The sequence below is a fragment of the Coffea arabica genome, chromosome 7c, assembly GCF_036785885.1.
Source record: "Coffea arabica cultivar ET-39 chromosome 7c, Coffea Arabica ET-39 HiFi, whole genome shotgun sequence".
NCBI classification, from domain to species: Eukaryota; Viridiplantae; Streptophyta; class Magnoliopsida; order Gentianales; family Rubiaceae; genus Coffea; species Coffea arabica.
In genome coordinates, this window is record NC_092322.1 from 15,167,153 (window position 1) to 15,179,539 (window position 12,387).

At 34.3% G+C, this 12,387-nt stretch overlaps 1 protein-coding gene and 1 pseudogene across 2 annotated transcripts; both read left to right on the top strand.

Annotated features, from left to right (window-relative positions):
- The first annotated feature begins 860 nt into the window (after window positions 1-860).
- LOC113699214 (probable 6-phosphogluconolactonase 4, chloroplastic) lies at window positions 861-4,914 on the top strand. 2 transcript variants are annotated; one of them, XM_027219413.1, is made up of 5 exons: window positions 861-1,123; window positions 1,630-1,664; window positions 2,388-2,573; window positions 2,657-2,792; window positions 4,171-4,914. In XM_027219413.1, the coding sequence occupies exons 3-5, from the start codon at window positions 2,401-2,403 to the stop codon at window positions 4,636-4,638; spliced, it is 777 nt and encodes a 258-aa protein (XP_027075214.1). In that variant the 5' UTR covers window positions 861-1,123; window positions 1,630-1,664; window positions 2,388-2,400; the 3' UTR covers window positions 4,639-4,914. The 2 variants fall into 2 exon arrangements, with proteins under 2 accessions (XP_027075214.1, XP_027075213.1); XM_027219412.2 differs by having other exon boundaries at window positions 911-1,123; window positions 2,155-2,573.
- Window positions 4,915-7,995: 3,081 nt separating this feature from the next.
- LOC113699636 (chitinase 1-like) lies at window positions 7,996-9,282 on the top strand (annotated as a pseudogene).
- Window positions 9,283-12,387: the final 3,105 nt, after the last annotated feature.

Genomic DNA, 12,387 nt, shown 5'->3' on the forward strand with positions numbered 1-12,387 from the left:
TAATGACAACTTTATGCAGCGGAGCATAAACTCGTCCACTGGTCCATGCCTTACCAGCCAAAATTATTAGTCATTCAATCTTGATCGTTGCTTTATATAAAATTGAGGGATATAAAAAAATTTATATGACAGTGTATACATTAGCAGGTTTAGATACATGATATAACTAAGTTGTTTGAACCTAAATATGATATCTTTTTTCTGTATCGTAAACATAATCACTTTTTTGTATCCATTAACTTCATTAGTATCAAGGATGGCCAAGAAGTTTTTGTCTACACGAGGATGAAGTATTCAACGAGAGGCATGAAAGGAAAATACGCATCATAGCCAAAGCCAAGAAGATTAGAAATGGTGTACTTTGATTTTCGTTGAAAGTTGAAACAAGTCTTTTGAATGGTTGAACATTTCTAACTTAAGTTTTTGATCACCAGTGACTCACATACACTATATCGTTTTTTATGTATAAAAAGGTCATATTTCACTTTTTTTAATGATAAAAATGAATATAGATTGGTCCGATACTACTTTTTTAGAGGAAAAAATGAATACGATTTGAATCAGATCTTATCTTTTTAGAAACAAAAATAAATATGGATTGACTAATTTGTTTAACTACAAATTTATATGATCATGTGTGAGTCACGTGATGAATATCAAGAATAAAAATGATCGAAAATTTTTGAGACCAAAATTTTACCAATTTTATTTTATAAAAAATGTAAAGGTATCATTTAAACGAAAAATTTATTTGGCAGAATGTAAGGAAATTTTTGAACGATTTTTCCTAAATTGTGAAATGCAAATTTGGTAATAGATTGCGAGGACTTTTGGCAAATAGCACATGTAGCATGCAAAATATGATTAGAATTTAATATTATTATACTGTCGTGGATGCTAGTTATCCTATGAAGTGAAAAATGTTGGAGACCTTTTCCGGCCATTTTACCTATCCTACTATTAACGTACCAGCTGGCAGCTGATCTACTCCATCACCCACCACCTGGGACGGCGACTGACGGCCGACGGCTCTAGTAGCTTGCCGGCGATCTACGAGCAAACAAAATCACAAGCCCAGAAGATATTTCTTCTCATCTTGGGCAGTAACTTATCCGGGCGAGAGGTTTTATTTTCTTTCTTCATTTTTCGGCCTTTTTTCATTTCCATTTTGTTTCTTGCTATTTTTTTTCTATCATCTCCCTGATGCTGAAAAAGACTCAATTTTTCGTCTTGAGCAGAATTAGTTGATGCCTATATATATTTTTGCTTTCATATTTTCCGTGCTTCATCTTTTCGTCATAATTTCTTTTTTTTTTGCCATGCTTTAGAAAATTAATCCGAAGATATTTATAGAGAAAATATCTCCTTTTTTTTGGGGGGGGGGGAGTTCAATGGCTGTTGAATTACAATTTTTGCATGTTAGAAATCCTGAAAATTGTTTAAATATGCTGATTTTGGCGTCTTTTATTCTTCATATATGTTTCTATTTGTGCTTCGCCTTGCTTTTGTCTCAGCATTCATCTATTTGTGCTGTAAATTGGTACTTTAATTTGGTTGGATTATTAAATTAATGAGTGTTTTAAATCTTGAGAGCTTGAACAAGGTTTATAGCAATTATATACTTTGCAGGTTTGGTGCATCGTTGACTTGCAGACTTTTGAGAGGTACTGTATTTTTATCTTCTTCATTCACTGGCTGTTTTGTTAGAAGAGTTTTTTATACATGTATTGCTGTAAAACTTTTTTGATAGACGGTGTGTGTGTAAGAAAGAGGTAATTTGGGAGCTTGTTTAGAAATTTTACGGATCAATTTTCCTAAAAGGGCAAAGCAAATGGAGCAAAAAAAAAAAAAAAAAAAATTTCATATTTATCTTTTGATTGTGCCATTTCTTTCTCTGTGAAAGTTCTTTCCTCACTTTAGATTTCTGCATTTATGGTACCATTTTTCCTGCTGCAACTTATTTTGTGTTTCTCAATATTGGTTTATCAATTGCTGGTTTTTGCTCCTCACATGTTTATTTTCTTTCTTTAATCGTCTACCATAGCTTCCTCATTGCGTGTTATAGCTTCATAAAGAATCTGCTAAATTGACAAAAGAACTTCTTTCTATGAATCTTCATTCTCATAGTCTCCACAAACCACTATTACTTCGCAGTCTGCTTTCTCCGTGTATGAAACAATAAAGTCTGTGCTGCTGATGGCTTCTTGCTATCTTGTTCTTCCCTCTCCTGTGCGCACAATACCAAATTGTCTGACTTCATTCACGCGATCACTGCCTTCTGTTCAATTGGCTTGTCAACCTGTAGTATTTAAGCCCATTTCTTGCTCACTCGGACCAAAAGAAGAATTATCTGTGACTAATTTGAATTTTAAGAAGCAACTCTGTAGAGCAAAGGCATCTATGGCTGGGGTTTCAGATGAGAAAACTCAAGGCAAAGTGCAAGTTTTTGACTCAGAGGAGGATCTGGCATTGGCACTAGCAAAATATGTTGCCCATCTCTCAAATCAATTTGTGAGAGAGAGAGGTGCTTTTACAGTTGTTCTATCCGGCGGTTCTCTTATCAAGTCTCTCAGGTGTCAAAGATATATTCTTTCTAGTGTCGTAAAGCTGTTTTCTTTCCCCTTACTAAAATGTCTATTTGGTGCTTGAATGGCAGGAAATTAGTGGATGCGCCTCATATTGATTCGGTGGATTGGGCAAGATGGCATATTTTCTGGGTTGATGAAAGAGTAGTTCCTAAGGATCACCCTGATAGCAATTATTTACTCGCTCATAATGGCTTCTTGTCCAAGGTAAGCTTGATTTGAATGGTCAGTGTATTAGGGTGATCCTTGTAACTTTTGCTTGTGAAGACAAGTCAAGTTTCATTACATGGTAACTGTCATTGATTGATGGATTTGTCATGTGAGCTGGATAAGTAAAACAACTATCTTTTTCTTGGATAAAGGAAAGCATTGACTGATATGGTAATTTAGCATAATAGAATAACCAGATACCAGTACTTCACCTTCAATTCTTGCCCTGTGCTGGTCGCATTATAGTAAAATATATGTTTTGCTTTTAACAAGTATATGAAACAGTATTGTCTAAAGAACTAGCTAGTTACAGATGTCTAGTCTTTGTTTATTTGCGACAATCAACATTGTTTTCATGGGCTTGGAATTGATTGGACCTTACAAGTTTTCTTGTATTTTAAAAATGGCATGCCCACTTGGGAAGTCCAACCTGCAAAAATGTGCCAAGTCATTTTCATTTCTAAACTGCCTACTTAGCATGAGCTGAGTTGCCAATGAAGTGCAGGGATAACTACTCCATCTCGATGTTGAATTTGAATTGATTGTTCGATATCAGATGACTTGTTGCAGTTTTAATAGGTTGTGGTTTCCATTTTCACTAACCTACTCCTCGGGTTAGGGTGGGTGGAAAGGGGTGAATGATTGAAGTTATACCTTTTGCAAGAGGAGCTGTCTTGTTTTTAGGCCCATTCTTGATAGAGACTTTTGCTACTCCAGAGCATGTGAAAAGTACCATTTATCTCTGTTACTGTGAATTTGGCCAAAATCCTGTATCTACCCCTCTTCAGAAAGTTCATTAGTTGTGCATGTTGGTGCTCATTTGCAAGTTGAGACTGTGGGCTAACCTGCTTCTTATTACTTCACATGTCAAGCTATGTGGTCTTCACGGTTTTACTGCTTCAGTTAATTATCTCTTACTTATGAGTATCTTTGGTTTTGCTTTGATTAGATAGCATGCATAATTATATCCTCGGTAAGGAAATTCTCAAATTTTAAAATATCTAGTTTCAAGCAATAAGAGTAGTGGATGAAGTTTATCATTTTTCTTTTGGTCAGGCAGATTCCTCAATTCAAATTATCTTCTAAGGTAAGAGGAGAGAATTATTTTGCAGTACAGTGTTAGCTTATTGGTAATCCAACTGCAAAATTTAAACATAATATATAGTTGTATGTCAGACAAGTGGTAATTCTTAGACAGTTCATTTCTTGTCGCTCATTCTTATGTCCTCCTCTTTTCCGATTCTCTCAATGATACCTTCTATTCTAGTATGATTAGTTGATTCTTGTATCTTAGTTGTGGAGGAGACCATCCATCTTTAAATCCACATACAATCTGCTTGAAAATTTGTTGAACATAGTGAAATCCTTTTCTCAGGTACCAATTCCTTCTGGCAATGTATATGCCATTAATGATGCATTGTCTGCTGAGGGTGCTGCAGATGACTATGAGACCTGCCTCAAGCATTTGGTACACAATAAGATAATAGAATTATCTGGCACCACTGGATTTCCAAAGTTTGATCTTATGCTTTTGGGCATGGGCCCAGATGGACATGTAGCATCTCTTTTCCCGGGGCATCCACTTGTTCAAGAAAGCAAGAAATGGGTTGCCTACATCAAGGACTCACCAAAACCTCCCCCAGAGAGGATAACTTTCTCATTCCCAGTGATAAACTCTTCTGCACATGTTGCACTTGTTGTGGCAGGAGCTGGTAAAGCTGATGTAATCCGTAAAGCACTGGGCAGTGATGATCAGAAATCTGATCTGCTTCCAGTGCAAATGGTTTCCCCTGAAGGGAACTTGGCTTGGTTTTTGGACAAGGATGCTGCTTCAAAGCTGTAATTCAGAGTTGCTTATGCCTGAGTTGTTTGATCAAGCGAGAAAATTCTTCAATAATCTTGCTCGCTACTTTGTAGATGTGCTGCAGATTTTGTAATCTTTGCATTGCTATTGGAGATGTGTCTCTATTTACAGCCGGTAAGCGACTTTTATCAGACTTAGTCATTGGAAGACACTGATAAATAAATGGAATCTGTAATTTTGTGTTGTATAGGTATCAAAGAAACCTGTTTGCAGTTAGTTTGTCTAATGCAAAGTCAAATGAATAATGGTTATTTATTTATACTGAGCAAAGAAAAAATGGCATGTGATCAAGTGATGTTTAAAAAAAAAAAAAAAAAAAAAACTTTTCGTCTACTAAGTTTTAATGTTCATTTACTTATTTTCCATAAAAGATGCAAGAATTTCGAATCCTATAGGCAACTAAGCAGTAATAAGCTTCCCTCGGGGGAGATGGATTTGCAGTGCAGTGAAAGATAGGTTTCACAATTTGATTCATAAACTTATAATGTGGAACTCAATGTTGGTACGTGTATATGAAAAAAATTCCTAAGCTCTTGTCCATAGCTATGCGGCATGGATCTTGATTAACTCAGTCGCAAACACAAGTTGATATAATTGGTAAGGATCAGCGGACGCTCGTGCTGCGAGGGCTGATGGGGCGGGGGAGGGGCAGGAGAGTGTGCCCCTGTCCCGGCCCCTTTCAAAAAAGAAAATCAAATACACACACACACACACACACACACACACACACATATATATATATTATAATTTAATTAGTTATAAACTTATAATAATGATATTATTAGTTATAAGTATTATATAATGTATATTAGTGTATATAATATAATTAATATTATCAATTATACTAATAATTCTACATGTATACTAATAAAAACTATTAATTTAAGCTAAATTTACTAAAGCATTTATACTAAATTTCTAATTACATTTAATACAATACATTTATACATTTATATTTAACACAATACATTTACTAATACATTTATACATTTACACATAACACTTCTATTAGCCCCTCAAGGGTGGTGGGGCAGGGACAGGGAAATGTTATGTTCGAATCTCGATGCCGATATAAGAAGTATACTGACGGGTAATTTGTCAGATTCTTATAAGTTATCTATGGTTTCATATGCATGTTTTGACCTATGATGATAATGGGAGTATATGTTGGAATCCTGCACAACAGAAAACATTTGGTCACATCCTCTTATTCTTGTAACTCAACGCATACTTCCTCAATTTGCATTCCCATTGAGAATATTAACCTTTTTTTTTCAGCCAACTTTTGCAGGAAATTGGCTCTTTCTCTATTGATTAAGATACTTTAAGATTCATTCATTCGGCTTTTCCTAAGAAACTTCAACACGATCAATGTGCTGCAAGTCTTCATGTCTTCCCTTGCAAAATTGCATAACTTGCATAGATAGAGGCCAAGAATTCAATTCTGTAAAGGTCCAAAGTGTAACCCCAGATCGTAACCAAATCCCTCACCATGGATTTTCTGTTGAAGTTATTTGCAAACATTTCTATGAAATTTTAAATGAGGTCAAATCAAATCTAGTGATGCCCAAATCATGCAAATCGTTTCTATTTGACCTAATGTTGCTTCAATCAACTTGCACAAAGGTTCCGGGATCGAAACTCCTCTCTTGAGCCCCTATGACTCGCCCGGATAGACGTTGCATGGGGCTGCAGTGTTGCCCTCCGATTTGGTGTGCCGGCTCGAATACAAAAGGATAGGGTCGAGGCATGCTCCGAGTTACCCAAAAAAAAAAAAAAAAACTTGCACACAAGTTGGTCATGACTAGCTTCAAAGATACTTGCAGCAAAACAATTACGTAAATTCCATCTATTGCTAGACAAAACTTTAAAGTTCAAATAACCGTACCAAGCATATTAACCTACGTAAACTCCAAAATTTGATTACATTTATTGGCGAAGTTTGTGTCTAAGTGTTTTCCTTAGTTATAAGGCCTACTCATCTGGCTACTAATGAAACTGCTAGAGTACAAAAGCTTACAAATCACTGTCCAAAATTCTTGTTCAACAAAGGTAAAGGATCCCTAATCACTGTCATTTAGTGATTTACTATATATAAACTAGGATCACTTATTCCGGCAGTGGAAATAAATTGCATCCACAATTAAAAAACCATCCCAAATCACCCCAATTGCTCCAATGGTTGACAATTATGGACGGTAGAATTTAACGTGCATGTCTATTTTAAGATATCCTAAAGACTAATCCAGCTTTGCATCCTTAAGAAGAAGAGTGACATTGTAGACTTTTTTTTTAAGTGTAAGTGGGAGGGTTCGAGTGTAGAATCTTTCACTTACACTTTCTTCTCTTAGAACCACCCAACTCATCCCCTCCTCTCAAGTGACATTGTAGGCATAATCGTGTATATACACGTTTTTATCATGGTGTGCATAATTTATCCAATTTGGATGACAAGGAAGAAACTATAATTTGGCTCGATTAACAAACTTTACAATGGTGATAGCATTAGAGATATTGTAATTAATATCCAAAGTCTAGTTATAATTCATTGAGATGAGATTTTTATTTATTTTATGTTCAAAGTCTAATTGTGTTCGTAGACAATGATTGAAAAAAAGAGGATCCTTACGCCTAACTTTAACGGAAGAAAGAGGGAGAATAACTTATAATTTAGTAGAATTTTGAGGTTGTTTTTACTAGATGAGTATTAAAAAATGTATGTAACTCTATAAAATTCATGTTTTCCTCAACTTGAAAAAATGGCAAAAGACAAGACAAAGTTAATTTAAAAAAAAAAAAAAAGGCAAAAGACAAGGAGCATGTAATGGATGCCTTTCTTTTGAACGAAAGAAGCAAAATTTTTTGATACTTTCTTGTTGGCTAGGAACTAATTGGTAATATTGACCAAAGGAAATGGCTGAAAATCACCTCATTCTCCTTTCACATTTTCACAATTGCCTTCAGTTTCCAAAGTCTTCGTGGTATGCATGAAATTGATTTTCTAAAGGCCGATCCTGAGTACTTACGGCTTCTTCTTCTTGTTTTCATCATAATTCTACTTAATATTGTGTTAAGTCAGTTGAAATTCAAGTCTTTTGAATCTTAGCTCGGTTAAAGATTTTACAAATGCTTAAAATGTACATCTTTTCAGGAGTTAATAACCATGAAGATAGGTTATGGAGAAAGGGGAACTTAATTTTTTTTCCTTTCTTGCCAAATCTTCTTGATCTTTACTAGTTTAAGTTACTGAATAGGCTGTAGTCTGTTTCTCTTGATTTGGAGTAATAAATTAGGATCAAGAATAAGACCTTCACTTGTTATCCAGATGCAAAGGTGATGATGGAATACATCGGAGCCACAGGAGTACCAGTAAGATTTGATGCAGTACCCATAGAAGAAGGCATAGATTTTCACTTCATACTTGGCTTTGCTATTGATGCAGATCCATTAGGCAAACCCCCAAAATGGAACCTTTTCACCTTACTGGGCATCAACATTAACCCCAAAATCTGTTGCAGCTAGGGGTGCAAACGAGTTGAATCAAGTCGAACTTTGGCCTAATCGACCTCGAGCTCGACGTGCTCAAAATGTCAAGTTCAATCTCAACGAGCATACTGTTTTGATTAGTACGGTTCGCGGAGCGAACCTTCTAGGCTTCCACAGTGCGCAAGGTCGAGTCGAGCTCGAGTTTAAAAAATAAAAAAAATAATTATTATTTTATTTTTTAAAAATAAAAAATAATTATTTTATTTTTTAAAATGAATAAAATAATAATTTTTTAACAAATAATAAAATATTAGAAATATATATAATTTTACTATTAAAATTTTAAAATATATATATGTATATAATCTAGCTCCGAACCAACGAGTTTAATGTTTTTGAACTCGAGCTCGACTTGATTAGTTCGAACTCGATATTGACCAAGCTCGAGTCGAGTTGGTATTCGAGTTGCTTGCGATCCGATCCGTGAACTGCCCTACTGGCAGTCATCAAGGCCAAACATCCTAATGTTAAAGTCATGGCTAGCCTTTCTGGCTGCAGCATTGGCAAAAAGGCCCTGAATTGGTACATCCCAGCTGATACTCAGCATTGGATATCAAATGCATACTCGTCACTGAGATCCATGGTTGAAACTTACCATCTTGATGGAATCGACATAGACAACAAAAGATTTGGCAGACATAATGACAGCTTTGCTTATTGCATTGGTGAACTTTTGAGTCTCTTCAAGAACCAAAGCATCATATTTTTCGCGAGCATTGCACTATTTTACAGCATTGTGATCCCATATATCAAGCTTTATAAAGATTCTGGAGATGTTATTGATTATGTTAATCATCAGTTATACACACATAGGGTCAGAACTCCTGGAGGATACTTTGAGGCTTTCAAACTTAGGACTGCACAGTTTGACAAGTCCAAAGTTTTGCCTTAGCTATGAAGGCAATGGTAGAGGAATACAAGGGGAAGTATTCTTTGATGCTCTAAGGCTTCTTGAAGAAAATGGATTTGATATTTAATGGGGTGATGATTTTTTCAGCTGATGCTTCTGCCAAGAATAATTATTACAACCAAAGAAAGTCTCAAGCTTTCTTGCTGAATTCTACGAGTAGTGTATGATTTCTTGTGTTAATCTTTGTAGTGAGCTTGAAAGGAGAATCCCTTCCCTTTTCCTCCTTTTCGTTGATTGAGTATCAGGGCATCGAGGCAGGCGCGGAGGCGCTGTGTCACGTACGTTTTAATTCTATAGTATATAATCTTTTTTTTTTTCACGGTCTGGAGGGATATCCCGAAATCATCCAGACTAATCCCCCAAACTGGGCAAAGCTCTTCTCAAAGATGCCCAACAACGGCAGCAAGTGGGTGTCGAACCCTGAATCTTACTGTAAAAACAGACGATCGAAATTAGCCACGGCAGCAAGTGGGTGTCGAACCCTGAATCTTACTGTAAAAACAGACGATCGAAATTAGCCTAACTACCCACTGGGAGCCTATAATAGATAATCATGTTATACTATTGTATTGTACTGAATATATGTGAAATATTTTATTTATGTATATCAATTTTTTTGAAAATACAACTATATGGTGTTATCATGCATCAAGAATGTAGCAAGCATAACAGTCATATCGAATTGGACGAAAATACAACCATATTCGCTTCCATGTCTGAGTATTAAAACTAGTATAGATTCGATTATAGAAATAAGTGGAGAGTAATAACTTGTAATATAAGCAATTTTCAAATTCTTACATCATATAAATTCAAATCTCAACTCTTTACCACACGTTACATCCCATTATTAATAGAACTGTATACATGGAAGTTAATATTGCCATCAAATGACACATAATCACTTTGATCCATTCTAGTGATCTCGAAAGCTAAAGATAATTGAAAGTATTGTGCCCATCTTTTTTTTTTTTTTTTTTTTTTTGCATTTTCATTCTATAAAAAAAAATTTGTCATTCATTCAAGAAGTGTTGAGAATTGTTAGAATATTCATCATTTTGGTGGCATAATGGTAAATCATTTTTTTAGGATCGTGGTGACGTTAATCTTTTTTCATTTTCATTTCTTTTTTTACCAAGTGAGGTTGCTTCATTTGATGCATTTTTCTTTCCCCACTTTCATATTCTTTAAGATGAAGTAACTTTTTAGCTAAACTGACTTGTTTTGAGTAGACCAAACTAGGTAGCTAATCCTGGGAATATCTTGGCTCATTTTCTTTGCTGACATACATTAGACAATGAAGAATGTCATCCACAACACTTGTGCACAACGACTTTGGATAATAGATCATATGGGACAATTTTTTGAAAAAAAAAAAATACTATAGCACATTTTTTGATATAATGTATATGAGATAAAAAAGGTGGTTGAAAAATATATTGATAATATAAGTAAATAAATTTTTATAAATAATCCACTATCCAAACAAAAATGCTTTTTAATTCATGTCAACCACTCAAAGTTAGGGACAAAAAATATTCTCCCTCGTCGAGCGCGATTTCTCTCTATTCTAGAGGGACGAGTGCCCTTTTGTGGTTGTCTAAAATATGTCTGTTTGGATTAGCTCGTTTTTTGAAAAATAAGTTTTTTAAATATAATGCTATGGTAACACATTTCAAAAACACTTCTAAAATACTTCAAACACAACAATTTTATACACACTTAAAAAAAATTTAAAAATATAAATCTCGCCACTACTTTCTACTTCCATCTACCACCCCTCTCCTCCTTCCTCCTTCTCCACAGTAGTTTATTATTAATTTATCTATTTTTTTCTCCCCCACATTTTCAGTGGTTTATTTTGCATGGGTTTAGTTGGCATTTTTTTTTTTTTTTGCCTTTTTTGGTATTAAGGAGGATCAACAAGCCAAAGTAACTAAACGTGGTAATGTAACACCAAATTACATAAAATCTTGAAAACTCGAGATTTTATTTTAAGCAAATAGGAGATTTTAATATCTTAAAAGAGTTTAATTACCCATAATCAAGAGAGTAAAAAGAACACCTATATCTCAACCTCAAAATGATGGTCAGGCAAGAACATTGGACAAACTGATGTAACCTTTTGGTCAGAAGTTAAAATGATACAGCAAAAAACAGGTCTAGTTTACATTATTTGCTTAAGCAAAATAAGTTAAGTTTCATTTCGCCTTCTCGGAAAGCATGACACAAATCAAGATTTCCTTGAGAATCACCAGATTCTTCTCTTACAAAATGGCTAATGATTATTTTATGCATACCTTTTTCAATTTATTAGACTTTAATTCAAATAATAAGGGGGTAAATAACACAATAATAACTGTAAATACATTTAGCAAAATTTGAAAACATGAGGTAATATTAAACTTTTTATGTTTCAAACAATAATTTCTTATGATTTTTGTTCATATATAGTGTTAGAATATTATTATTATTATTTTATTGGTAAAATTAGTCAAATATCAAATACTTAATCAAAATTGTTAAAAATGGCCAATATGCCTTATTTTTAAACTCAATGGAGGAAAATAAAGATTAAATCAAACTTCACTCTTTTGGGCAATAATAGTAACTATAGATAATTTTAGCAATAAAAGGGCAATGTCATAACGCACTTTTTTTTTTCTTCTTTTTACAGAGTTAAGATTTCCAAGGTTGACTAATTTTCATGGGAGGTAAAGTGTGATTACCCTTGAAACTCAAAGCAAACTGTGATTAACCCTTTATTTTTTAGAACTTCAAACTTCCCCTATACCCTTTTCATGGCATTTTTTAGTTTTTAAATTTCAAACCTCCATTTTAATAACTTAGTCTAATATACCATGGACTCCGTTAAGTTTGACCGTTAGTCATGGGGTAAAATGACTAAAAGATAACGTTAAGAGGGAAATTAATAGTGACACCGAACGTTAAGGGGGTAAAGTGAGAATAATCCTAAAAAATATGCACTTTTCAGGTAAGCATACATATAGGCTCTCCGCTTTGGAAGGTGAGTTTTTTGAGTGTTTATATAAAACTTAAGTGTATACCGAAAACACTAGTAAATCATTATGCTTTTGGAATAACTTATAGTAACATGAGACTTGACCACTTAAGATGAATTCCTCACATAGAGTGGTCTTTTAGTGCACTAATATGCAGGCCAATCAATGACATATGGTATTCAAGGAAGAACATGAATACAAGCACAAGTTCCTATTTCATGAACATCAAAATCAAAATCAAAATGTGGT